Source organism: Terrapene carolina, unplaced genomic scaffold, assembly GCF_002925995.2.
Source record: "Terrapene carolina triunguis isolate 2854851 unplaced genomic scaffold, T_m_triunguis-2.0 Scaffold837, whole genome shotgun sequence".
Classification (NCBI taxonomy): Eukaryota; Metazoa; Chordata; order Testudines; family Emydidae; genus Terrapene; species Terrapene triunguis.
The window spans coordinates 5,875,284-5,900,300 of NW_020665188.1; the positions used below are offsets into that span (position 1 = coordinate 5,875,284).

The 25,017-nt window shown below is 48.6% G+C and overlaps 2 protein-coding genes across 5 annotated transcripts in view; one reads left to right on the plus strand and one right to left on the minus strand.

Moving 5' to 3' along the window:
* Positions 1-9,705, plus strand: part of MTERF4 (mitochondrial transcription termination factor 4) — a 24,519-nt gene extending 14,814 nt beyond the window's left edge. For both annotated transcript variants that reach the window (XM_026660819.2, XM_024214357.3), the window contains 3 exons: positions 6,545-7,076; positions 8,187-8,371; positions 9,230-9,705. In XM_026660819.2, coding sequence (XP_026516604.1) covers positions 6,545-7,076; positions 8,187-8,371; positions 9,230-9,586 — 1,074 coding nt within the window. In that variant the 3' untranslated portion in view covers positions 9,587-9,705. The remainder of the gene's footprint in view (positions 1-6,544; positions 7,077-8,186; positions 8,372-9,229) is intronic.
* A 2,692-nt stretch (positions 9,706-12,397) lies between these two features.
* Positions 12,398-25,017, minus strand: part of SNED1 (sushi, nidogen and EGF like domains 1) — a 70,308-nt gene continuing 57,688 nt past the window's right edge. For 2 of the 3 annotated variants that reach the window (XM_026660818.2, XM_026660816.2), the window contains 3 exons: positions 24,047-24,134; positions 22,474-22,557; positions 12,398-13,432 (listed from right to left, as the gene is read on the minus strand). In XM_026660818.2, coding sequence (XP_026516603.1) covers positions 13,300-13,432; positions 22,474-22,557; positions 24,047-24,134 — 305 coding nt within the window. In that variant the 3' untranslated portion in view covers positions 12,398-13,299. Of the gene's footprint in view, positions 13,433-21,824; positions 21,863-22,473; positions 22,558-24,046; positions 24,135-25,017 lie in introns of all 3 variants that reach the window. The other variant, XM_026660817.1, reaches the window with a different exon arrangement.

Genomic DNA, 25,017 nt, shown 5'->3' on the forward strand with positions numbered 1-25,017 from the left:
CCATACGGGGGCAGGGCGGGCGGCGCGGCCAGGCTGTGTAACGCGGGGGCAGGGTGAGCGGCGGAGCTCGGCCGTACAACGCGGGGGCAGGGCGAGCGGCGCGGCCCGGCCGTGCAATGCGGAGAGAGGGGCAGGTCACTTCCCCCCGGCTTGGTTTCTGAACGCGTGGGCGTGACAGTCCGGGCGGGCTCCCCTTGTCTCACCATCCTGGGCCCAGCCCCTAAGCACCAGCTGCTAACTCAGCCCCCACCTGCCCTTGACCTGTACCCACCATTCCTGAGGGATGGATCCTTCCTGAACTCACAATTCTATATGGACAGATGTATCCATCTGCCCGGCCTGCTGACATTCCGTCGCAGGGAGGGACTAGGGTGACCAGAGGGCAAGTGTGAAAAATCGGGACTGGGGTGGGTGGTAATAGGAGCCTATATAAGAAAAAGACCCCAAAATCGGGACTGTCCCTATAAAATGGGGACATCTGGTCACCCTTTGAGAGACTGAACCCTTCTGGACGTTATTCCCAGGAGGCAGGGCCGGCTCCAGGCACCAGCTTACCAAGCAGGTGCTTGGGGCGGCCACTTCAGAGAGGGGTGGCACGTCCAGCTGTTCGGCGGCAATTCGGCGGACGGTCCCTCACTCCTGCTCGGAGCGAAGGACCTCCCGCCGACTTGCCGCCGCAGATCGCGATTGCGGCTTTTTTTGTTTTGTTTTGTTTTGTTTGGCTGCTTGGGGCGGCCAAAACCCTGGAGCCGGCCCTGCCAGGAGGGTTAGACATGACTCTTTATATTGCAACCTTTCCCTGTCCCAAAGAGCTTCCAGTCTAAACAAGCCTGAGTGAGAGTGCACGGGGCGTGGAGGGAATGCCCATGGTTTTTAAAAAATACATTGTTAATGTGATTTGATTCCTTTCTAGTCGCTATCACAGATGATGGGAGTCTTGAGAAGGAGCCTGGGCCTGTAGTAGGGAGGGCATGCTGTGCGTGGGTGTGTGGCACGGAGACAGCCAAGAGAGGAATAAATGAATGTGGTACCAAGGTTGGTTCCACTGTGGATGAATCACAAAGTGGAACCACTAAATTCAGGCTCCACTTGACTACAGGGGGCAACAAATGAAAAAACAGGAATGGGAGTGAAGGTCACAGGGCAAAACTCAGGGATCCAGAGGGGGATACGGAGCGGAGAGCCCCGACAACAGCCACTGCTCCTCAGAGAAGTCCAGTGGACACTGTCCAGAGCAGATCTGCGTGGCGACGTGACTTTACCAGGGAAAGGAAATAGGCTTCTCCCCCCCCAATCCAGCTTTCTCCGTCTAGAGTGGTGGATGGCCGTCTTGGCCAGCACCAGGGGTAGGTTGATGAGGAGGTTTTGCAAATTGTGGGGCCACAGATAGGGTGTGTATGAATTGGGAGGTGCAGGGGACAGTGCAGCCAGGACCTCAGTAGGAGGTTCTGGAGGAGCCGGAAGAGGGGCTGCAGCTTGGTCCACCCTATGTAGCTGCAGCACAAAAGACGCACAAAAGAGGCAGGGGAGTTTGTGAACCACACCAGGTACATGCCTGCACTCACAGCTCCGTGAGGAAGCCGCCAGCTGATATCCCGAGTGGGCCGTGGGATCAGAGTGGAGTACAGGCTGGCCCACTGGGTTCCTTGCCCTCCACTGGTGGCAGCAGGTCCCATTGCTCGGTGTTGGGGGGGACACGAGGGTGAGGAAGTGAATAGGATGGAGGAGAGGTGTGTACAGATGTTTCCTGGGCACAGTTTGGAGGTGGACTGGCTGGATATTGTGCATGTTGGAGGCGGCTGGTGAGGCTTGCAGGATGGCCTCGATGGCATGCTTTGGGGGGCCAGGGGTGAGAGGCGGGGAGGGAGCACACTCCTTCAAGGCTTGCTTAAGGGAAAGCAAGAGAAGCAGGAGGCAAGGCTGCCCTCACCACTTGGAGCACATGACAGGTCGCATGGGGTGGACAGCTCCATTGGGTGGCCGCATCATGGTTGTGTAGTGAAGGAGACCTGCAGGCCCTCTGCCTCCTTTGTTGCAGAAGTCGGAAGGTGTGTAGGGAATGAAGTATGGGATTCCAGAAGGAGAAAGGATGGTCCCATTGCACTTGAATGCTGCCTTGGAGGACTGGATTCTATCCCTGCCTCTGCCACAGAGTTTCTATGTGATGCTGGGCAAGTCACTTACATGCACATTTTCACAGGTGTTCTTCCTTTTTTGTTTGCCAAACTTGAGACCCCTGGGGTCTGATTTGCACCCGTGCAGAGCACTCACTATTGCAGCTGGTCAGTGGGAGCTGTGCTTTGAACATAGACTGCTATGTAATGCCAAGAAAATCAGGTCTCAGGTCTCTCCAGTTGGTCACCTGACATTAGTGGACACTTATGACCTTAATCTCTTGTGCTTCAGGCCCCTGTCTGTAACATGGGGATACTGATATAAACTGTACCTCACAAGGATGTTGGGAAGTTAAATTCATTAGTGTTTGTGGAGAGCTACAAAAAAGCCTCTGAGGGAATAATTCTGTACTCAGTGTAGGGTTTGAATAGTGTGCAGCAATTAAGACATGGGACCACACATTGAATGATGAGGATAAAGCAAAATATTGAATAGCTACTAGGGCTGTCGATTAATCGCAGTTAACTCACTCAATTAACTGAAAAAAATTAATCGCGATTAATTGCACTGTTAAACAATAGAGTACCAGTTGAAATTTATTAAATATTTTTGGATGTTTTTCTACATTTTCAAATATATTGATTTCAATTAAAAGACTGAATATGAAGTGTACAGTGCTCACTTTATATTATTTTTATTATTACAAATATTTGCACTGTAAAAATGATAAAAGAAATAGTATTTTTCAATTAATCTCATACAAGTACAGTAGGGCATTCTCTTTACTGTGAAAGTGTAACTTACCAATGTAGATTTTTTTTGTTACATAACTGCACTCAAAAACAAAACAATGTAAAACTTTAGAGCCTACAAGTCCACTCAGTCCTACTTCTTGTTCAGCCAATCACTAAGACAAACTAGTTTGTTTACATTTACGGGACATAATGTTGCTTGCTTCTTATGTACAATATCACCTAAAGAGAGAACAGGTGTTCGCATGGCACTTTTGTAGCCAGCATTGCAAGGTATTTACGTGCCAGATATGCTAAACATTCGTATGTCCCTTCATGCTTCGGCCACCGTTCCAGAAGACATGCTTCCATGCTGATGATACTCATTAAAAAAATAATGCGTTAATTAAATTTGTGACTGAACTCCTTGGGGGAGAATTGTATATCTCCTGCTCTGTTTTACCCGCATTCTGCCATATATTTCATGTTATAGCAGTCTTGGATGATGACCCAGCACATGTTGTTCATTTTAAGAACACTTTCACTGCAGATTTGACAAAACGCAAAGAAGGTACCAATGTGAGATTTCTAAACATAGCTACAGCACTCGACCCAAGGTTTAAGAATTTGAAGTGCCATCCAAAATCTGAGAGGGACAATGTATGGAGCACGCTTTCAGAAGTCTTAAAAGAGCAACACTCAGATGAAGAAATATAGAACCTGAACCACCAAAAAAGAAAATCAACCTTCTGTTGGTGGCATCTGACTCAGATGATGAAAATGAACATGTGTCCGTCCGCAGTGCTTTGGATCGTTATCGAGCAGAACCCGTTGTCAGCATGGACGCATGTCCTCTGGAATGGTGGTTGAAGCATGAAGAGACATCTGAATCTTTACTGCATCTGACATGTAAATATCTTCCCACGCCGGCTACAACAGTGCCATGCGAACGGCTGTTCTCACTTTCAGGTGATGTAAACAAGAAGTGGGCAGCGTTATCTCCTGCCAATTGTAACCAAACTTGTTTGTCTGAGCGATTGGCTGCAGTAGGACTGAATGGACTTGTAGGCTCTCAAGTTTTATATTGTTTTATTTTTGAGTGCAGTTACTTTTTGTTCATAATTCTACATTTGTAAGTTCAACTGTCATTATAAAGAGATTGTACTACAGTACTTGTATTAGGTGAATTGAAATATACTATTTCTTTTTTTTACAGTGCAAATATATGTATCAAAAATAAATATAAAGTCAGCACTGTACATTTTGTATTCTGTGTTGCAATTGAAATCAATATATTTGAAAATGTAGAAAACATCCAAAAATATTTAAATAAATGGTATTCTATTATTTTTAACAGTGCGCTTAATCGCGATTAATTTTTTAAATTGCGTGATTAATCACGATTAATATTTTTAATCTCTTGACAGCCCTAATAGCTACCTATTCAGTGAGCACCGTCCATCCTGTGCACGGAATGAAGCAGGAGTCCTGTCGGAAAAATAGCATGTGATCATGTAATTAAAGACTTTCATAACATGTATGCACAAGGGGGCCAAACTAAAGTTGCAGGGGCATCCTTAATCCAGGCATTTCCTAATTTATGAGTGTTTGATTTTGGAACCTGAACCTTTAACATGTTTGGTTTTTTTTTTCTTTTTTTTTTTGGTAGTAATGTAGTAGTCTGTATAGTCTAGTGTTTACTGGAGTAGTTTCAGTCATCTTAACTATTGACTTCTGGTCTGATAGGGTTTCCGATTGCATAAACTAGATAATAGACCTCAGAAAGGATGTATTTTATTTTGACTTGGATGCTTCATGTAAGGCAAAATTGTGAAAAACAAACCACAGGAGGTTCTATTTCCCTTTAGTTTTGTTGTCTTAAACAAAAGCCGCTTTGTATTTTTGAACAGGGGGACTTTGGAAACTCTTGTGTAGGTAATAACGTTGGAAGAGTGAGTTCTTTCATTGCTGCTTCCTTCAACATCCGAGATTTGTAAAGAATTATTTAACTTTCTTTTTTCTTTTTTTAAAAAACAAAATGAAATCAGTTGCAACAAGATCTTTGTCTGGGGCACTTAGGCACTAGTGCAGGGGTCGGCAACCTATGGCACGCGTGCCGATTTTGAGTGGCACGCTGCCTGCCCGGTGAGAGGAGGAGGCGGAGGGGCCGGAAAGCGCCACACTGGGGAAAGAAGCGGGGGAGGAGGGAAGCTTGGCTGCCGCAGGACCAAGCTTCTGCCTCCTGCCTCCGCAGGGGAGGGCGGGGGGGGGTCCCGGCCCCCTGCCCCACTCAGTCCCACCGCTCTCCGCTGCGGGGGCAGGAGGCAGAAGTTTGGTCCTGCGGCAGCCAAGCTTCCCCCCTCCCCCGTTTCTTCCCACAGCTTGGTGCATTCCGGCCCCTCCTCCTCCCCCTCCTTCTCCCTGCCGGCGATGGCCCTTGCGAGGAGGAGGGGGAGCGGAGCAGAGCCGAGCGGCAGCGTGCTCCCTGCTCCGTAGAGCAGGCAGAGAGAGGTAGGGACGGGCCTTGGGGAAGGGGGTGGAACAGGGCATATCCCTCCCAGCCCCCTGCCTTGAGTCACTCAGGGCAGGGGGTTGGGAGCACCCCCATGAGCCGAGCACCCCAGCCTTCTGTCCTGCACCCCCCACACCCAGCCTTCTGCCCTGACCTCCCCCCCAACACCCAGCCCTCTGCCCTGCACCTCCACCCACCCCCAGCCCTCTGCCCTTACCCCTGAACCCCCCACACATCCAGCCTTCTGCCCTGCACCCCCACACACCCCCAGCCCTCTGCCCTGACCCCTGAACCCCCCCACGCCCCCAGCCCTCTGCCCTGACCTCCCCCCAACACGCAGCCTTCTGCCCTGCACCTCCACACCTCCCCAGCCCTCTGCCCTGACCTTGAGTCCCCCCCAACACCCAGCCTTCTGCCCTGTACCCCCACACACCCCCAGCCCTCTGCCCTTACCCCTGAACCCCCCACACATCCAGCCTTCTGCCCTGCACCCCCACACCCGCCAGCCTTCTGCCCTGACCCCTGAATCCCCCCACCCCCCCGGCCTTCTGTCCTGCACCCTCTGCCCTGACCCCTGAACCCCCCCCAGGTCTGGGGTCCCGGCTGCTGGCCCCTTGCCAGCCGGCGTCCCGGCCACAGGCCCCACTCAGCCCGCTGCAGGCCTAGGTGAACGGAACCCCAGGCTGGAAGCGGGCTGAGCAGGCTGGCGGCGTAAGATCAGCATTTTAATTTAATTTTAAATGAAGCTTCTTAAACATTTTGAAAACCTTGTTTACTTTACATACAACAATAGTTTAGTTATATAATATAGACTTAGAGAGAGACACCTTCTAAAAAACGTTAACATGTATTACCGGCACGTGAAACCTTAAATTAAAGTGAATAAATGAAGACTCGGCACACCACTTCTGAAAGGTTGCCTACCCCTGCACTAGTGGAATGCAGCCAGTGATGACTAATTAAAATCTGTGCTGTTACAGTTACCCTTTAAGACGAGCAAGAGAGCTAACAAGTGCTGTGTGCTTAGTCCTAGGTGGAGTGTTGGTTTAATGTCAGTTATTGGGTTACATCTTCCACACTGCAGGAGGATGGACTCGGTGATCTACAAGATCTCTCCTGTTTCTGACCTCTCTGATCCTTTCGTACTGACTTTGCAATCAGCTTGTTTTGTGGTGTGTTTCTGCAGGTCCTGCGGGGATGCAGGCTGGTTCCCAGCACCCATCCCCCTGTTACAAGACAGTCATGGTTGTGTGCCTCTCCATCTGCTGGATTGCCTGCCTCTTTCTGCCCTCTGTTAAGCAGTGGGCGTAGACTGGCCTCCGTGGCCTCATCAGAATGGAGTGGTGGGAGCTTGTCCTCTGCTGGTTGGGAGCAGGATAGCAATGAGCCAGCACCCAGTGGAAAGCTACTGGAAGCTGTCCGTCTGTCCCTGGCGGCACAGCAGAGACAAGCTGATATAGGGAACTCGGAGCTGGGGAAGATGTTGGATTCATTCTCTGACATGGGATTCAGTAACGCCGAGATAATGCAGCTGTTCGGGTTGCAGCCCAAGCTGGCTCCTCAGACACGGCTGGCGGTGGTTTCCGAGCTCCTCCTGTTGGGCTTGGATGCTGACTCCACGCTGAGAGTCTTGCAGAAGAGCCCTGAGGTGCTAAGGATGACGGCCCAGCAGCTGAGGCATCGTGCAGACTACCTGCGGAGACTTGACCTCGGAGAAGGTAACACGATGTTGCGTGCTTACTGCCTTATACGAGATATAATGCTGAAGTGTTGCCAAAAGTACCTCATGCCCTCAGACGATCCCCTCTCTGCAGTTACGCTCTTCTGGAGTGAGAGCTGTTTAACTCTGGTGTCCTGGCAGCACACCCTCAGATCTCTTGCAGCATGATAGGAAAAAGCTCTGGTGTAAGAGAGAGGAGATTTGACCTGAGGGATGTTACCTACCAAAATGATGCACAAGAACTAAGGCAGCTTCTAGCTCTGCCTTTGGTGGGGTTCATAAAATTACCCAGTCTGAAGGTATTTGCACCTTGAGTGCTTCAGTTGTTCCAGCTGCCAGAAATTGCACAGAGTCAGGATCATGGGAAGGAAAGTCAGCAGATTAATTAACACTATCCCAGCTCTGTGAAACATTTTAGCAAGAATGTTTTAAATCTCTTCCCTCAGCTCCAGCCTGTTGCCCCCCCACCTCCCAGAAATGTATGCAATCTCTCTCCAGCCCTCTGCAAATGCTGATCTTTACCAGGGAGAAAAGCTGCTGTTATCAGACCATTTCTGCCACCCCAAGCATCTCTGTCCCAACTGAATTGCTGCTGACAGATCAATCTCTATGTTACTTGTGTGTTGCAGTGCTCTTCCCCTCTCTCCCCCTGCCCTGACAGGAATGTGTTTCATTTGATGGGGACTAATTTTCTATAGCTGAAAATTTCCCCCTTGTGCTTCTGCCACTAATTAGACATAGTAGCAAACTGCCTGTTCACCTGCAGCTTAGCCAACCTGTGGCTCTAGGGGGTCTTTGCCAGTGTGTGTGAAGAGCAGGGGAGCTGTCCGGGTCTTAGCTGATGACTGAGAGAAAGTCTGGGATCTGTTTACAGCTTTGCATCTTTACTCCACAGAGCACCCTGCTGGTAGAGGCAGGTGGCTCAGGCTGTTTGTCCTGCATGAGACTCCTGATCCCATATGCTGCTTGTGAGAAGGGAGAGGCAGACCAATCCACCTCTGCTTCAAATCCGACTGTGCATATCTACTGCTTGAATCCCTGTCCCCAGTAAATCGTCCTCTCCTGCATGCTGAGCATGTCTCTCTATCTGCCCTTTCGTCTGACACAGGGAACCTGCAGCGAGTGGTGAGCCACTGCCCCAGTATCTTCACCTTGTCCTGGAAGAAAATAGATGCAGTGGTGCAGGTGTTCAAGGAGAAGTGTATTTTCACAGTGGATCAGGTGACAGAGATTCTGCATCGCTGCCCCAACGTCCTGTTGGAGGAACCGCATGACCTGGAGTACAAATTCCAGGTGAGGCTGGGCCTCTGGGGGGCTGCAGAACTCCTTCCCTAAGGGCCTGCTGTAGCATGAACCCATCTGAAAGTCTGGCTGGTGGTTTGGACTCCGGGGGATGTGGAGAAATCAAACCAGAGTAGGAATCACCAGGTTTATCTCCCCACATGTATCTGTCTTGTGCCGCACACCGACATCTGAGTGTCATGGGATTGGCTTCTCTCGTGCCTCTCAATCTGAGAGATCTGAAGGAGAGACCAGTTTCTTGGCCTGCGTGGAGCAGCATGCATGTGAATTTAGTGGAGATACACATGCAGTGTGCAAACAGGTTCTGCTTAACTGGGTCTGACTGTACTGTTGATGCTAACACTTCAAAGTGCTGTCTTCTTTTACAGAGGCCAGGTTAGAGGGACTGAGCTGCAGTATTTTACTTGCTTGGTGTCTGCTCCACTGTTCTCCTCCCCAGCCTTCTTAAAAAAAAAAAAGTAACAGCTGAAGTGCACTTGTGTTTAATGCATGTTCTCCTCCACCCTCCTCAAAAACACCCTCATCAGCAGTGATCCTGTCAAGACCTCTGCTCTGCTTTTGAGTTCATCCGTCACCTAGTGCTTTATGGAGCAGGGACTGTGTCTTGGTAAATGTACTGCCAGTGTGCACAGTATTAACTATTCGCAGTAGGTGCATTAGAAGTCCTCAATTCAGCTTTCTCTGCAGCTAGTTACCTATGTACGTCTATAGGAAAAGTGAGGCACAATGTTTATAGCCCCTTAGCTCCAACCCAGTGTATTTCCTGGGATGCGCTGACATCAGCTAAACAGGTGTCTGTTCCTTCCGCTTTGCAGGGTGTATTTTTGTCTCCCTTTGTCTTTCCTGCAGTATGTGTACTTCAGAATGGGAGTAAAGCACAAAGCAGTGGTGAAATCTGGTCTCTTCCGAACTCCAATAGCTGAGGTCAAGAACCGGCACATCTTCTTAGAGCGCCTGGGGCTTTATCAAACCCCTGACAAGAAAGGCCAGACCCAGATCGTCAACCCGAAACTGAAGGAGATCATCCGAGTCTCGGAAGGGGACTTCCTGGCCAAGATAGCCCACTCCTCCCTGGAGGAGTTTGAGGTCTTTAAGAAGCTGCTGGCTCGGGAGGAGGGGGAGGGGGATCAGGATATAGCGTCCGAAGAGACAGATTCAGCCAGCAAAGGGGAAGGGGAAAGGTCTGACAGCGAGGAAGGAAACTGAACTCTTACCCCCAAGCTTCAGTAAGGACTTCTTGGCCAAAGAGTCATTGGTGGAAACCAGCTGCTGGGGTTACCACACATCTTGGCTGCTCCTAGACATTCCCTTCTGACCTGTGTGTTTAATGGTGTTGCCATAACATCACTAGTTCGGAAACATTCACTGGACACAGGTCCCCTGGGCCACAGCCTGGGGCTTGACTGCTGCCTGGGGGCAGGCAGTTCTGTCCTTGTTTTCCTCAGTGAGCTGAGGCCTCTGTTTCAGGTGGCTGTGTAAAACCAATAAAGCTCAGACCCTTCAGGAAGCGAGTGCCCTTCTCTGTCACTTGGCCTGATTTCCCCACTCAAGCGCGGTGGGACACCCCAGCTCAAGAGGGATCTCCTGTTTGATTGCCAGATGGGCTCAGCAAGGGGAAGTGGCAACTCTAGGCTGGGGACTGCTGCCCAAAGTTGGTGTAGCTGGAAGACGAGCCCTGGTTGCCACACATCAGAGGGCAGTTATGGGCATTGGTAGCTCTCGCCTGCTCACCCTTCGCAGCACAGCCTTCTTTGATGGGGGTGGGGCTACCCTACCAATGGCACTGCCACACCAACAATGGTGGCCAGGGCCAGCGCTAGGAAATGCTGTGCAAGCACAGATCTGTCCTGCCCGAACCTTCCCCCACAAAGATTTTCTGTCGGGAAGGAAGGGATGGCTGCGCCTGCTAGGAACCAGAAACGTGAGAGCTGTCTGCTGCCTTAGGGAGTGTAAATGTTTAGCATGGCCCCGAGTAGAGGAGCTGGATTGTGTGGGGTCGTGGAGAGAAGCTGGATTTTGGGGTTGGAGACTGGGACACCTGGGCTCTGTAATGAGGGGAGGCGATGGGAGAGCTTGGGATCAGAGTTCAGGAGGACAAGATGATGGATTTTTTGGCTGTGGAAGGAAAGAGCCCACTGAGCTTCAGAAGCAGGAGAAGAGACGGATGTGGGGTGAATGATCAAGAGAGGAGGAGAGAGCTTGGGGTTGGGCCCAGGAAAGGAGACAGATTGTGTGAGCAGGTGAACTGCTGGTTCAAGAGAAGTGGGTTGGTTGTGGGCTGAGGAGGCTGGTGAGTAGGTTGGGGGGCAAGAGACTGGTTTGATGTGAGGCACATGTGTGTGGCTGGTGTTGAGGAGATGCCTCTGGCGCATGTGGGCACTGTGGGCTGGGGAAAAGGGATTGACTCTCCCCTTCCCGCTGCCTCTTCCCCACCACCCACTGAACAAAGGACCCAATGGCTAGCAATTGTATTTTTATTTAAAAAACAAAATAACTAACTTTTTTGAACAAGATAAAATCTTTTTCTGCTGCGTTACATACTGTACTTAGTCTCTGTAGCATATAGTTTGACCTGGACGCTGCTGCGCAAGCTCTCAGGTAGCTACATTACAACACATACCAAGAGTGGAGACTCCTTGTATGGCAGAAGGGGAGCAAGCTGCTGCACCCGCCTTGCTGCTGCTGGGCCGTGGATCTGTTCTGGGCAGCAGCTCTCAGGCTGACGGTGCGTGTAAACATGCTGGTCTTGCTGGGGGAACACGAGGCGGGTGGGAGCGCCAACTCCTGGGATTGCAGCCAGAGATCTACTCTCCTGTCCTATAGCTCAAAGGGTGCCATAGCTGGACTGAAAGGGAACATGCACAGTCTGCTTGCAGGATTGCTTTAGTTTCCAGTTAAAGGGATAGGTTTGCATGAAAACTCGAGATTTTAACAAGCTGCAGGCTTCTTTTGAACCACACTGTCTGCGGATGCATTCAGTGACCGTATTTTCAGGCAGCATCGCAGAAGGGTTTCCCGTCCTTCTCGTCCGCCACCAGCTTGGACTCAGGTGACAGAACACCTGGGGAAAGGGGCATGTCATTCTGACTTGGAATGTTGGATGATTTGACCCCTGGTGTTCTGGTCCCAACTCTCTTCTCTCCCCAGGTAATGACAAGGGCTTTCCAGATCTCTGACAACCTCCTCTCACGTCCCAGAAGCAGTGCCACCCCTCCCCCATGGCCACGTGAAGGGCGTTTAAGGACTAGGGATTCTAAGCTTTCCCATGTGAAATGAGCTCAGGATAACAGGGACTCAAGGTTTCCTAAGGGCCCGCCCCACCACTCTAATTACCTGTCAACCCGTCCACTTCCCAGTTTGGTTTCTGGCAGCATCTCTCAAGTGAGTCGTTCTTGTGCCTGATCTCTATGGCAGTGGCCTGATGGAGTTGGGAGGCAAAGGGAATATTCCACTGCAGCAGAGATCCGTGAACTGGTTTTTCCTCATCCCTTGTGGGTAATGGCATTACCACCACTGCCTGGAAAGGAGCCTGATTTTCCAGTTGGCTGTTGTGGCTGGCCAGGTTCCTCAGCACCCTGACGTTCTCTTGCTCAGAGGGGTGTTTGGCGAGGCACTCAGAACAAGGAGGACGCCTGCCAAGGGAGGCTGCTTAACGCCTGCGCTGTGTTCTGCTCAGAACCATTCTTTCCTTCGCTAAAGAAACTGTATTTACACTTTACACCCCCTTGACTATTAGCTCTAGGCGGTGGGGAAAGGCTGCTGTATCCTGTGCCATGAGTCACAGCCTCCTAGAGGTGCACCCATATACTGCTCCTGAAACAACACTCTAGTACCATTGCTAAGCTATATCTCTGGTGTGTATTAATTTATAATATACACTGTGTATAGTAATACACAAATCTATGTGTAACTAGTGTCATACTCATACAAACTCTCAAAAGCTAGGAAATCTTAAAAGCCAGACATGCTTTCCTTGAGCCTGCCCAGGTGGTATTGCTGCCAATACCTAAGCACCACTGCAGTAATACAGGGAATTAGTGCTTGGATGCCAGTTGGTGTCAGAGCTGTATCAGTGTGTGTGTCAGTTTCCTGGTACTGCCTGGTTTAAAATATACAGCTGCAGAGAAGTGGATTACAGCTGACAAATGCTTTGGACACTTACTCAATCTGTTTCAGCAGGAGATAAGGATTTTAAACATTTTCTTTGCTGAACACAGCTACAGTGCCCTGGAATGATTTCATAGACCAGTGTGTTGATGTGCTATAAAAATGAGTATGGGAGCAAACGCATTTCTAAGCCTTCACCTTTTTTTTTGAGGAAAAAAGTTCATCATTGTTAGGTGCTGTAGACATTTTTCTAAGCTACGCACTGAAACTCAGTTAAAACATTAATAACTTGAGGGAAATAGCCAATATTGCCTGCTACTCAGCACAGTGTTCTTACAAACCAAACATTTAAGGTACAAAAGAAGGGGAAATGTGTCTACTACTTTCTTTATTTTTCACCCTCATCAGTTCAAATAGTTAGGATTTTTTTTTACTTGACTGAGCAGGGGAATATTTTACTTCTCTGCCGGGGCTGTGTAGGTCAGGTGTCAGTTCATAGCTAAGGAGTGTAGTGCTGCATTAATCTTGATTTGTAATTTAACAGATTGGTGCATATGCTGATAGGGGGCTGGATTTCAGACCTGTAAATGCCTGTGCAGAGGAGGGACTCACATAAACAGGCCTGGGTTACAAAGATAGGCTAACCCCCGTATGAGACAGTCAGCCATTCTAATGTGATGTTGCTCGTCCCTAGATGGAGTCTGGTGATGGGAAGAAGGGCGTCCGCAATAAGGAAAGCCCGTGTGAGGGCTCCGGTGCGCCTGCTGCCGGGAGGGGAAATGACTGTATGGTGTGCCAGTCTGAGTGTGTCCCTAACAGGCTGGAGGAGAGGGAAGGGCAGTGACTCCACGTAGGAAGGTCTCCCCCACTATCTGTAGATCCGATCTTCCTGGTGTTTGAAAGCCCTTAGATCTGGTAAGATGGAAGCTCTTAGTGCTTTGAACCCTATGAAAGAGAGAGAGAACATTAGAATCAGCTGAAAGCACTCCAACTTCAATTTCCTTTGGTCTGAGGGAGTGACCCACTCTTGTTCCCATGGGGTTTGGCTGATGGACTGTACTTGCCCCATAAGAGCTTGGAAACAGTATTAATGCTTTCCTGTGTGTCCCCTTTTCCCTACTGAAGTCAGTGGTGGTTTTGGCCCTTTGGTTCTTAAAGATTTCTGGGCTGTCGCTTTTTATAGAGTTTAGCTCTCTAGTTGCAAGTGACAAGTGTGTAAATCTGGCCCCTAGTGTTTGTTAGTACACACTTATTTGCTCTAGCAGAGAAAGGCAAAGCTATGGGATGCAGGGTCATACACACAAGCAAGGGTGTGTGTGTAGAGCATTTGATTTTGTGCTTCCTCCGTTCGACAAGTAATATTTAAAATAAAGATAATGGGGCAGATTAGATGGGGAGGGCTCTCAGTTACTACAGAGAATTCTTTTCCCTGATGTCTGGTTGTTGGGTCTAACTGATCACCATATTTGGGGTTGAAAGAACCATATTCTCTCTGTTGAAGGAAAAGGCCCAGGTAGGGACCATCGAATTGTTGAGATAAAAGTGTGGTTACGCAGGTGGTGTCGGAGAGAGGGCTTTGGATTCTTCAACCATGTTGTTCCAAGAAGAAGGATTGCTAGGAAGAAATGGGATCCACCTAACGAAGAGAGGGAAGAGCATCTTCGCAGGCAGGCTTGCTAACCTAGTGAGGAGGGCTTTAAACTAGGTTTGCCAGGGGGTGGTGACCTAGGCCCAGAGGTAAGTGAGGAAGTGGGATACTGGGGAGGAAACACAAGGAGGAGGGTGCAACAGGGGAGGCCTCCGGATTCATACTGAGAAAGTAGGGCAATTGGCTAGTTATCTTAGGTGCCTGTACACAAACGCAAGAAGCCTGGGAAACAAGCAGGAAGAATTGGAAGTCCTGGCACAGTCAAGGAACTATGATGTGATTGGAATAACAGAGACTTGGTGGGGTAACTCACATGACTGGAGCACTGTCATTGATGGGTATAAACTGTTCAGGAAGGACAGGCAGGGGAGAAAAGTTGGAGGAGTTGCACTGTATGTAAGAGAGCAGTATGACTGCTCAGAGCTCCAATATGAAACTGGAGAAAAGCCTGTTGAGAGTCTTTGGGTTAAGTTTAGAGGTGAGAGCAACAAGAATGATGTCACGGTGGGCATCTGCTAGACCACCAGACCAGGAGGATGAAGTAGACGAGGTTTTTTGAGGACATCTAACAGAAGTTTCCAGATCACAGGCCTTGGTTCTCATGGGGCACTTCATTCACCCTGACATATGCTGGGAGAGCAATACAGCAGTGCACAGACAATCCAGGAAGTTTTTGGAGAGTGTTGGGGACAACTTCTGGTGCAAGTGCTAGAGGAACCAACTAGGGGCCATGCTCCTCTTCACCTGCTGCTCACAAACAGGGAAGAATTTGATAGGGAAAGTGGAAGTGGGTGGCAACCTGGGCAGAAGTGACCATGAGATGGTCGAGTTCAGGATCCTGACAAAAGGAAGAAGGGAGAGCAGCAGAATACGGACCCAGGAATTCAGAAAAGGGAACTGATGGTCAGGATCCCCTGGGAGGCTAATATGAGGGGGAAAGGAGTCCAGGAGAGCTGACTGTATTTCAAAGAAGTCTTATTGAGGGTGCAGGAACAAATCATCCCAATGTGCAGAAACAATAGCAAATATGGCAGGCAACCAGCTTGGCTTAGCAGAGAAATCTTCTGTGAGCTTAAACACAAAAAGGAAGCTTACAAGAAGTGGAAACTTGGACAGATGAGTAGGGAGGAGTATAAAAATATTTCTTGAGCATGCAGAGGTGTAATCAGGAAGGCCAAAGCGCAGTTGGCGTTGTAGCTAGCAAGGGATGTTAAGGGTAAGAAGAAGGGTTTCTACAGGTATGTTAGCAACAAGAAGAAAGTCAGGGAATGGGATCCTTACTGAATGGGGGAGGCAACCTAGTGACAGATGATGTGGAAAAAGCTGAAGTACTCAATGCTTTTTTTGCCTGGGTCTTCACAGACAAGGTCAACTCCCAGACTGCTGTACTGGGCAGCACAGTATGGGGAGGAGGTGAGTAGCTCTCAGTGCTGAAAGAACAGGTTAAGGATTATTTAGAAAAGCTGGACATGCACAAGTCCATGCAATGCATCCAAGGGTGCTGAGGGAGTTGGCTGATGTGATTGCAGAGCCATTGGCCATTATCTTTGAAAACTCATGGTGATCGGGGGAGGTCCCGCACAATTGGAAAAAGGCAAATATAGTGCCCATCTTTAAAAAAGGAAGAAGCAACTACGGGGAACTACAGACCGGTCAGCCTCATCTCAGTCCCTGTAAAAATCATGTAAAAATCGGCTGCTACTTTGTAACCTGTAAAAATCATGGAGCAGGTCCTCAAGGAATCCATTTTGAAGCACTTGGCGGAGAGGGAGGTGATCAGGAACAATCAACATGTGTTCACCAAGGGCAAGTCATGCCTGACCAACCTGATTGCCGTCTATAATGAGATAACTGTCTCTGTGGATATGAGGAAAGCGGTGGATGTGATATATCTTGACTTTAGCAAAGTTTTTGATACGGTCTCCCACCGTATTCTTGCCATCAAGTTAAAAAAGTATGGATTGGATGAATGGACTATAAGGTGGATAGAAAGCTGGCTAGATTGTTGGGCTCAACAGGTAGTGATCAGCGGCTTGATGTCTAGTTGGCACCCGGTATCAAGCGGAGTGCCCCAGGGGTTGGTCCTGGGGCCAGTTTTGTTCAACATCTTCATTAATGATCTGGATGATGGGATGGATTGCACCCTCAGCAAGTTCGCAGATGACACTAAGCTGGGGGGAGAGGTAGATACGCTGGAGGGTAGGGATAGGGTCCAGAGTGACCTAGACATATTGGAGGATTGGGCCAACACAGGTAGTGATCAATGGCTCCATGTCTAGTTGGCAGCCGGTATCAAGCGGAGTGCCCCAAGGGTCGGTCCTGGGGCCAGTTTTGTTCAATATCTTCATTAATGATCTGGAGGATGGCATGGACTGCACTCTCAGCAAGTTTGCAGATGACACTAAACTGGGAGGAGAGGTAGATATGCTGGAGGGTAGGGATAGGATAAAGAGGGACCTAGACAAATTAGAGGATTGGGCCAAAAGAAACCTGATGAGGTGCAAGAAGGACAAGTGCATAGTCCTGCACTTAGGATGGAAGAATCCCATGCACTGCTACAGACTAGGGACCAAATGGCTAGGCAGCAGTTCTGCAGAAAAGGACCTAGGGGTTACAGTAGACGAGAAGCTAGATATGAGTCGACAGTGTGCCCTTGTTACCAAGAAGGGTAATGGCATTTTGGGCTGTATAAGTAGGGGCATTGCCAGCAGATCGAGGGACGTGATCATTCCCCTCTATTTGACATTGGTGAGGCCTCATCTGGAGTACTGTGTCCAGTTTTGGGCCCCACAGGACTAGATGATCTCCTGAGGTCTCTTCTAACCCTAATCTTCTATGAAACTATGATTCTATGGTTGGGAAGGAATTTCTCCCCAGGTCAGATTGGCAGAGACCCTGGGGTTTTTTCGCCTTCCTCTGCAGCATGGGGCACTGGTCACTTGCAGGTTTAAACTAGTGCAGGAGGTCAGAGATGATCATGATGGTGCCTTCTGGCCTCAAAGTCTATGAGATTCACCCCTGTGTAGCAGCCTGCAATGTCTGTGCCTGGGGCAGCTCTGCCACAAGGAGGCATGGGAGGGAGTGGAAAGGCCATAGGGACAGGTCTTGAAGACTGGGATCAATTCCCAGCTCTGCTTCTGACTTGGGGGAGGGCTTGGAAAACAAGTGGAAACTTTTAGACGCCCCTTCAAGACCTGGAATGGAAAAATTTGAAATTTTGTGAAGAATTGTGAAGAAACTTGTATGACATATTTTCTCTCAGAATTAACAGGGAAAGAGGAAGGAAAAAAAGGAAAAACTTGAGCTATGCTAGCATATCCAAGGCTACATTAGTAACTGTTTACGTGATATTATAGTGGTTCACAGGATGGCTAGTTTTGTCTATACAGTACACCTCTACCTCGATATAACGCTGTCCTCGGGAGCCAAAAAATCTTACCGCGTTATAGGTGAAACCGCATTATATCAAACTTGCTTTGATCCACCGGAGTGCGCAGCCCCGCCCCCCCGGAGCGCTGCTTTACCGCGCTATATCTGAATTCGTGTTATATCGGGTTGTGTTATATCGGAGTAGAGGTGTATTTATGAAATTTACTGTGCATGTGACGTTACAACCCATAATACTTTATGGGAATATGCTTATGAATGTATATATGACATAATTGGAATATGTTTTATGCTACACATGCCATGTAACATATCTCTGTAAAGATTATGATCTACTGAATACATTCCTCCTATTTGTATGCATGTATCATTTTTGTATTCGAAGTTATGAATATTGGCTATGTACTTGTTTAATTTTAAATAGTCTCAGTGAAGCAGTTGGTCAGCTTCCTGAGAAAAGACTATTCTCAGTAAGTGCCCTGTCAAGAACCACTTAAGCCAACAATGAACTTGGAGATGCCAATCCACATCTGAGCTTTCCCAGGAATGTGGCTTGGCTGGTAAGGAACTCAGTCATGCATGGACATGTGACTTGCCCATGTGACTCCAAAACTCCATTTTATAGCTGGATTCTACACAGGGGGAGGGAGGGGTGTCCACCCACAAGAGAAAGTCTATTTAAACCCCTGGGACACCCCTTCATTTTGTCTTCAGCTGGCTCAAGAGAGAGCCTCTCCACCCCCAAGGATACCAGAAAGAAACTGGAACAAAAGACAGTAACTACAGGGGGTGTGAGTGATTGCTGGACCCAGACTAGAATGATACTAGTCCAGTAAACTTCCTTTTACAGAACACCTTTGAGGGTGAGGTTTTATCTGTATTCAGTTTTCTTACTGTATTAGGCATAGACTTGCGTGTTCTATTTTATTTTGTTTGGTAATTCACTTTGTTCTGTCTGTTACTACTTGGAACCACTTAAATCCTACTTTTCGTATTTAATAAAATCACTTTTTACTTATTAATTAACCCAGGGTATGTATTAATACCTTGGGGGGGGGGGGAGAAACAGCTGTGCATATCTCTCTATCAGTGGTATAGAGGATGAACAATTTATGAGTTTATCCTGTATAAGCTTTAAACAGGGTAAAGCGGATTTATTTGGGGTTTGGACCCTATTGGGAGTTGGGCATCTGAGTGTTAAAGACAGGAACACTTCCTAAGCTGCTTTCAATTAAGCCTACATCTGTTAGGGGACGTGGTTCAGACCTGGGTCTGGGTTTGCAGCAGGCTAGCGGGTCTGGCTCAAACCAGGCAGGGCACTGAAGTCACAAGCTGCCAGGGCAGGAAAGCAGGAACAGAAGTAGTCGTGGCACATCAGTTGGCAGCCCTAAGGGGATTTCTGTGATCCAGCCCGTCAAAGTGTTTATGATGACACTCCATTACTAAAGAGTCTAGTGGTGGTGTTTCCATAAAGTTTGGGTATATACCTGAATGTATTGGTGGGCCTTATTATTATGCTCTGTTAATTACATCTTAGAGACATTCATTTCCTGAGCTTTTTCTCTAGAAACATGAGTTTCTTCTATAGCTGTGTGTGGCAGGTCAGGTCTATTTACATACCTTCCCTTTTGTTTACAGCTGTCTTTCACATTTTACATTTCCCCCTATATGTCACCCACTAGGGAACATAAGAATGGCCATACTGGGTCAGGCCAAAGGTCCATCTAGCCCAGTATTCTGACAGTGGCCAATGCCAGGTGCCCCAGAGGGAATGAACAGAACAGGGAATCAGCAAGTGATCTATCCCCTGTTGTCCATTCCCAGCTTTTGGCAAACAGAGGCTAGTGACAACCATAGAATCATAGAATATCGGGGTTAGAAGGGACCTCAGGAGGTCATCTAGTCCAATCCCCTGCTCAAAGCAGGACCAATCCCCAGACAGATTTTTGCCCCAGATCCCTAAATGGCCCCCTCAAGGATTGAACTCACAACCCTGGGTTTAGCAGGCCAATGCTCAAACCACTGAGCTAGCCCTCCCCCCCAATCCACAACATCTATGTCCATCTTGGCTCATAGCCATTGATGGACCTATCCTCCATGAACTTATCTAGTTCTTTTTTGAACCCTGTTATAGTCTTGGCCTTCACAACATCCTCTGGTAAGAAGTTCCACAGGTTGACTGTACGTTGTGTGAAAAAATACTTCCTTTGTTTGTTTTAAACCTGCTGTCTATTAATTTCATTTAGTGACCCATAGTTCTTGTGTTATGAGAAGGAGTAAATAACACTTCCTTATTTACCTTCTCCACACCAGTCATGATTTTATAGACCTCTATCATATCCCCCCTTATTTGTCTCTTTTCCAAGCTGAAAAGTCCCAATCTTATTAATCTCTCCTCTTACGGAAGCTGTTCCATACTCCTAATCATTTTCCAATTCCAATATATCTTTTTTTGAGATGGGATGTATGCAGTATTCAAGGTGTGAGTGTACCATGGATTTATATAGAGGCAATATGATATTTTCTGTCTTATTATCAATCCCTTTCCTAATGATTCCCAACATTCTGTTTGCTTTTTTGACTGCCGCTGCACATTACATGGATGTTTTCAGAGAACTATCCACAGTCACTCCAAGATCTCTTTTTTGAGTGGTAACACCTAATTCAGACCCCACTCAAGAAAGAGATTTTGGAAAAAATACATCTGAGCACCTTAGGGTGCATCTGCAGCTCCCTCCCTCGCACTAGGTAAATTTGTTATTATTATTCATATCAAAGCTAAAGAATGTATACTTCTCCAACCAGCACTTGTTTATGGGCTAACTGAAGTACACATAATACATTTCTCATTCTGAAAGAAGTAAAGGAAGTTTAGTTTTGAGAAGCACGTAATGGCTGTCGATATTTCAGACTTCCTTGATCTCTACCTGGGGCAAGTCACTTTCCCTCCCACCCTTTGTCTGAATTGTTCATTTCACTAATATGCAGCTCTGCAAGGCAGGAACTCTCTCTTAGTCTGGCTAATTCTAACATCACAAACAACAGGCCATTTAGGGATCTGTATTCCCATAATACAAATACAACAATAATGTACTACTGCCTTGGCCTGGGCATTCTCCTAAGGGAGGGTAGATAGACAGATAGGAGCAGGGGCTCTATAGGGGTCCTGCCAACAGAAGCTGGATCACTGCATCTCCAGGCTGCCCGTTCCCACCTAAAAGGCTCCATCAGTCAACTGCAGAGCTGGAGTTGTGGGTGGTGGCGGCTGCTGCACTCATGGCATGGCAGATTTTGTCAGAAGCCAGGGATGGGTCTGTGGGAGTTGGGCCCATTAGAGGATAGTCCCCAACAACTGATGGCAGATTTGTAAAAGGTGTTAGATTAACTTTCGACAGCACAGCAAGCATTCTCTTAAAAGGAGGACAAAAGCACCCGGATAATAGGAAGCAAAGACCTTGCAGCACTCAACTACAGTAAATAAAGATGAACTGAGGGGTCAAACTTTGCATCTACTCCAAATAAAGTAAGTGCACACTCTTCCTCGTAGGCACTGCATGCTTATAACATTTGGATGGTATCTGTTGCAATATTTAACCAGCTTAAGCACAATGGTCAGCATTCCCCTTCTCAGAGCTCTCAAAGCCATCCATCTAGTCTAGGGTGGCTTACCTGACCCCCAGCTATGCCTTTACATTAGCCTTGCACAGACACACACAAGTGAAGTTTAAGGTCTTGAAACCAAGGGCTTAACTCTTAGCTGAAGCTAGCAAGAAAATGTTTGTCTGTGAGAGGCTGATCCTGGTGTTGCAGTGGGGGGAGGAAATCAACATAGAAAATCAGTGGGGCCAGAATCCATAGCAAATACCAGCTTGTTGATGACTCAAAGGCCCCCTCAGTTCCAGGGAGCCAGGGCACTATTTGTTCAGTCCGGGGCTCTCCACATTATTCTAGCAATGGATTTCAGCTTTCTGCCGCCTTTGGCCGAGGTGGTCTTGCCCATGTGCCATTTCTGCATGGGAGTAGTTTGGGGGTTCATCGCAGGTACCAATGAGCAGCATGTCATGGGTTTTGGACATGCTCACTGTTGTTAAAGACTGGGGCAAGGCCCTAGCAGCTGTGCTTCTTACAACTCTCCAGGTAGGAGGCTGCCTGACTGCCCTTTTAACCCTGGAGAATGATCGTCTCACACCCCACCCCGTTGTGAAACCATCTGTCCTTGGCAGGTGCTATGCATGATGGCAGACTCCTCAGTGCAGCAACCTTCTACCTTCTAAAAGCCTCTCAGGGAGAAAGATCACTTACTCTATGGCTTCTTCAGTGCGTGACTGTTACTTTGTTTTCTGGAAGAAGGAAAGAGAGAGGTCTTGGTATACAAGACAGATGACCTTTTTCTTTTTGTTCACACTAACAGGTACGTTTCCATAGAAGTGAGATGCAGTTCAGCAGTTCAGTCCCTGTATTAATGGGACTCCCAGAGTTCATGACTCTGAAAGTTATCCCATAGATCCAACTCATCATTTCTAAAGGACTAATGTTGCTCACAATGGCAGACACCCACAAACGTCGTCTCCAAGGTGACTAACATCCAGACAGCCTAGGACTCAGCTCTGTATTTTCATGCTCTGAGGAGGAGCGACAGCACACACATACTGATCCTAACCAGCCCCTCATGCAAACAATTTCAGTGTACCAGCCCTTGCTACAGCTTCAGGCATCTAGGCCTAAGTTTTCAGCTGGACTGATTTTGGGGGCCCAGGCTGAGCTGCTTTAAAGGGGTTGGTTTCTAGAAGGTAGGCATTCAGCATTTTCTGAAAATCAGCCCCCTGTAACGGTGTCTCAGACTGGGCACCAATAATGACTAGTCTCTATTGAAAATGTGAGCCCTGGTTTCCCATGTGTCTATACGTTGCAGAGTTGCAAAGCCATTGCAGTAGCCGTCAACCGATCCTACCTGCTGCCTGTCTTCTTTGAAGCAGTGCTCTCACAGCTCTCCTTGTAGCAGATGTCCTGGTGGACTTTGTAGACCCTCTTGTATCTGTTAGCACAAAGAGGACACAGCAGAACAATTTGCTGTAGACAGACAGTGCAAAGGGTAGAGGCCTACCTGGCCGCAAACACTGGATCCCTGTGTCCGCTTGTGCAGTGGGGTTTGGTCAATCCTGATCAAAAGACTGATGTCACGTCTAATGTTGATCAAGCTCACCACCAGCCCAGTGAGGGGAGAGCACTGGCCACTCAACCACCAGCTGCAGGGTCTATTGGCCAGGTTCAGAATGGACTCCTAATCTTTAGTGGAATCCCAGATACTCTTAGGGTGGGGGAGGGAGCCAGTTTTCTGGCTGGTAATTAGGACAGCACAATTTGGGGAGTGAGACGAGACCCTTCCAGAAATGGTGCATGGGTCTGGCGCATAGCTAAGAGGTGGCTGGTACAGAGGGTAACACGGTTAACAAATGTAGCCTGGAGTCTAGGGTCTGGTGGGTAAGAGCTCAGTAAGTATGTGCTGTGACTGGCTGCCATTAAAGACCCACCGGTTATCACCCTGCTTTAAAATATGACTGCACTGTCAGCTACTTTATTTCTCTATTCTGTGAGGAGGAGAGGGATTAACAATGCCTTACATAGATGGAAATGCTTAAAGAAATTAAGCACCACAGCTCCGTTCAACCCAAACACAGCTCTGCTATTGCACGCTTAATGGCCAGCCTCTCCCATAGCACTTCAGATAGATCATGGGAGCCAAACAGACAGACAATGGACCAAGGGTGTCAAACTACAGCCCAGAAACATTTGAGTAACTGACCCCGTGAAACAGCAGTGCCAGCTGCGTTCTGGAGGGGGAGAGCACATTGAGACAGGTTCAACAGACGGGAAATACTCACTGTCAGACTGGCTGCGGCCCTAACTGATGCAAGAGAGAGAAATCTCTGCTTGTAAGGGTGAAAGGGGAACTGGAGAAGATGACACAGCCAGCCACCCTCCAACCAGCTCACTCTCCCTCCTCCCTGCCCAACTCCCAGGGGAAAAGGCACTGGTTGACTTGGCATAAGCACAACATGTGCAAACACCCCAATGCCTGGTAGAGGTGAGGGGTGGGTACAGTGTCATGTTTTCTAGATGCTCCAGAAGAGCCAACATTTCTAGTATCACATACTAGCTGGTAAAAACCCTGATAAAAACCCAACCTACTGCAGCACAGCCTGGAGCTGTCCCTTGAGTGCAGAACCACACCTATGCCAAACATCAGTGAAGGTGCTAGGACAGCATGTGGAATGTTTTTTGGCTGCTACAGCTGCCCCCATACTGCAGCTCCCTCCCCCACCCCCCCCATAAGACATGGCCAGACAAGATAACAGAAGTGAGACAGGGACAAAATACACCCGGAAGCAGCTGATCCTCATTCCTCCTTCTTGGGGTTCCAAACCCAGCTGAAGCGCAGTGTACCTTCAGCCACCGCCCACAAGCTCTCCACGGGGCCCAGTGTAAACAGGAAGGGGGAAGGGCAAGAGGCGCGTTATACTCACAGGTAATGGCAGATGCCCCCTTCCCAGACAGGAAATGACTTGGTTTCTGAGTACAGCCGAGTGCAGGAGTGGGGCAGCTTCTTGCAGGCTAAGCAGAGAGAAGGGGAGAAAGGGTTAATTTGATGCCCTATTAGCAATGAGACACCCCAATTATGGAGAAAAATCTGTCATTAAATGAATGACACTAACCGCTCAAACCCACTTCCCTAGCAGCATGCATTTATCCCAAGCAAGGCATGGTCCCTGCCACCAGGAAGTGCTAAGCCAGCCAGCCAAGCCCCAGCTTGGGTGCATGGCAGTTGGGGGCTGGGTTTTAAAGCAGGGCTATAAAGGGGGAAGCGAGATGGGGACTTAGCAGCTGAGGACAGGAAAACTGTTCCTGCTTTCTGCTTGACACTAAACAGAGGGTGACAGCCCTAGTGGCAGCAATGAATGAGCGGGTCCAGAAATCAGGCAGCGGAGTTTATTCCCCTGCTGAATTTCCTTTGTGCATCTGTGAAATATTTGCCCTCATACATGCTGTACTCTGGGCCATCCCAGTGCCTGCCTGACATCTGAGGTTGCACAGCATGGCTTAGCAGTGCCAGGCTCCTGCCCTGGATGGCAGTGACATTTCCTAGGGCTGTCAGCCCATGGGGCTCGCTGCTCAGCAGGGTTTGTTATGTGAGACTGGCTGAGTTTTCTTTAGTCAGGGGGGCCATATAAAGTGTGTGTTAACAGCACAGTGGCTGATGGCGACCAAAGCACTGCTGCTCTTCCCAAGGTGGCATGGGGCGCACAGGGGACCCGCTCCTTGCCCCAGATCACCTCCACTCTGCCTCCTCCGCTGAGCACACAGCCCCCGCTCTAATTCTCCAAATCGGTGCCGCAAGCCTGGGAGGGGAGGAGAATTAGAGTGGCACTGGCGTGCTCAGTGGAGGAGGCAGAGCGGAGGTGAGCTGGGGCGGGCTCCCTGGGCGGGGTTAGCTTCC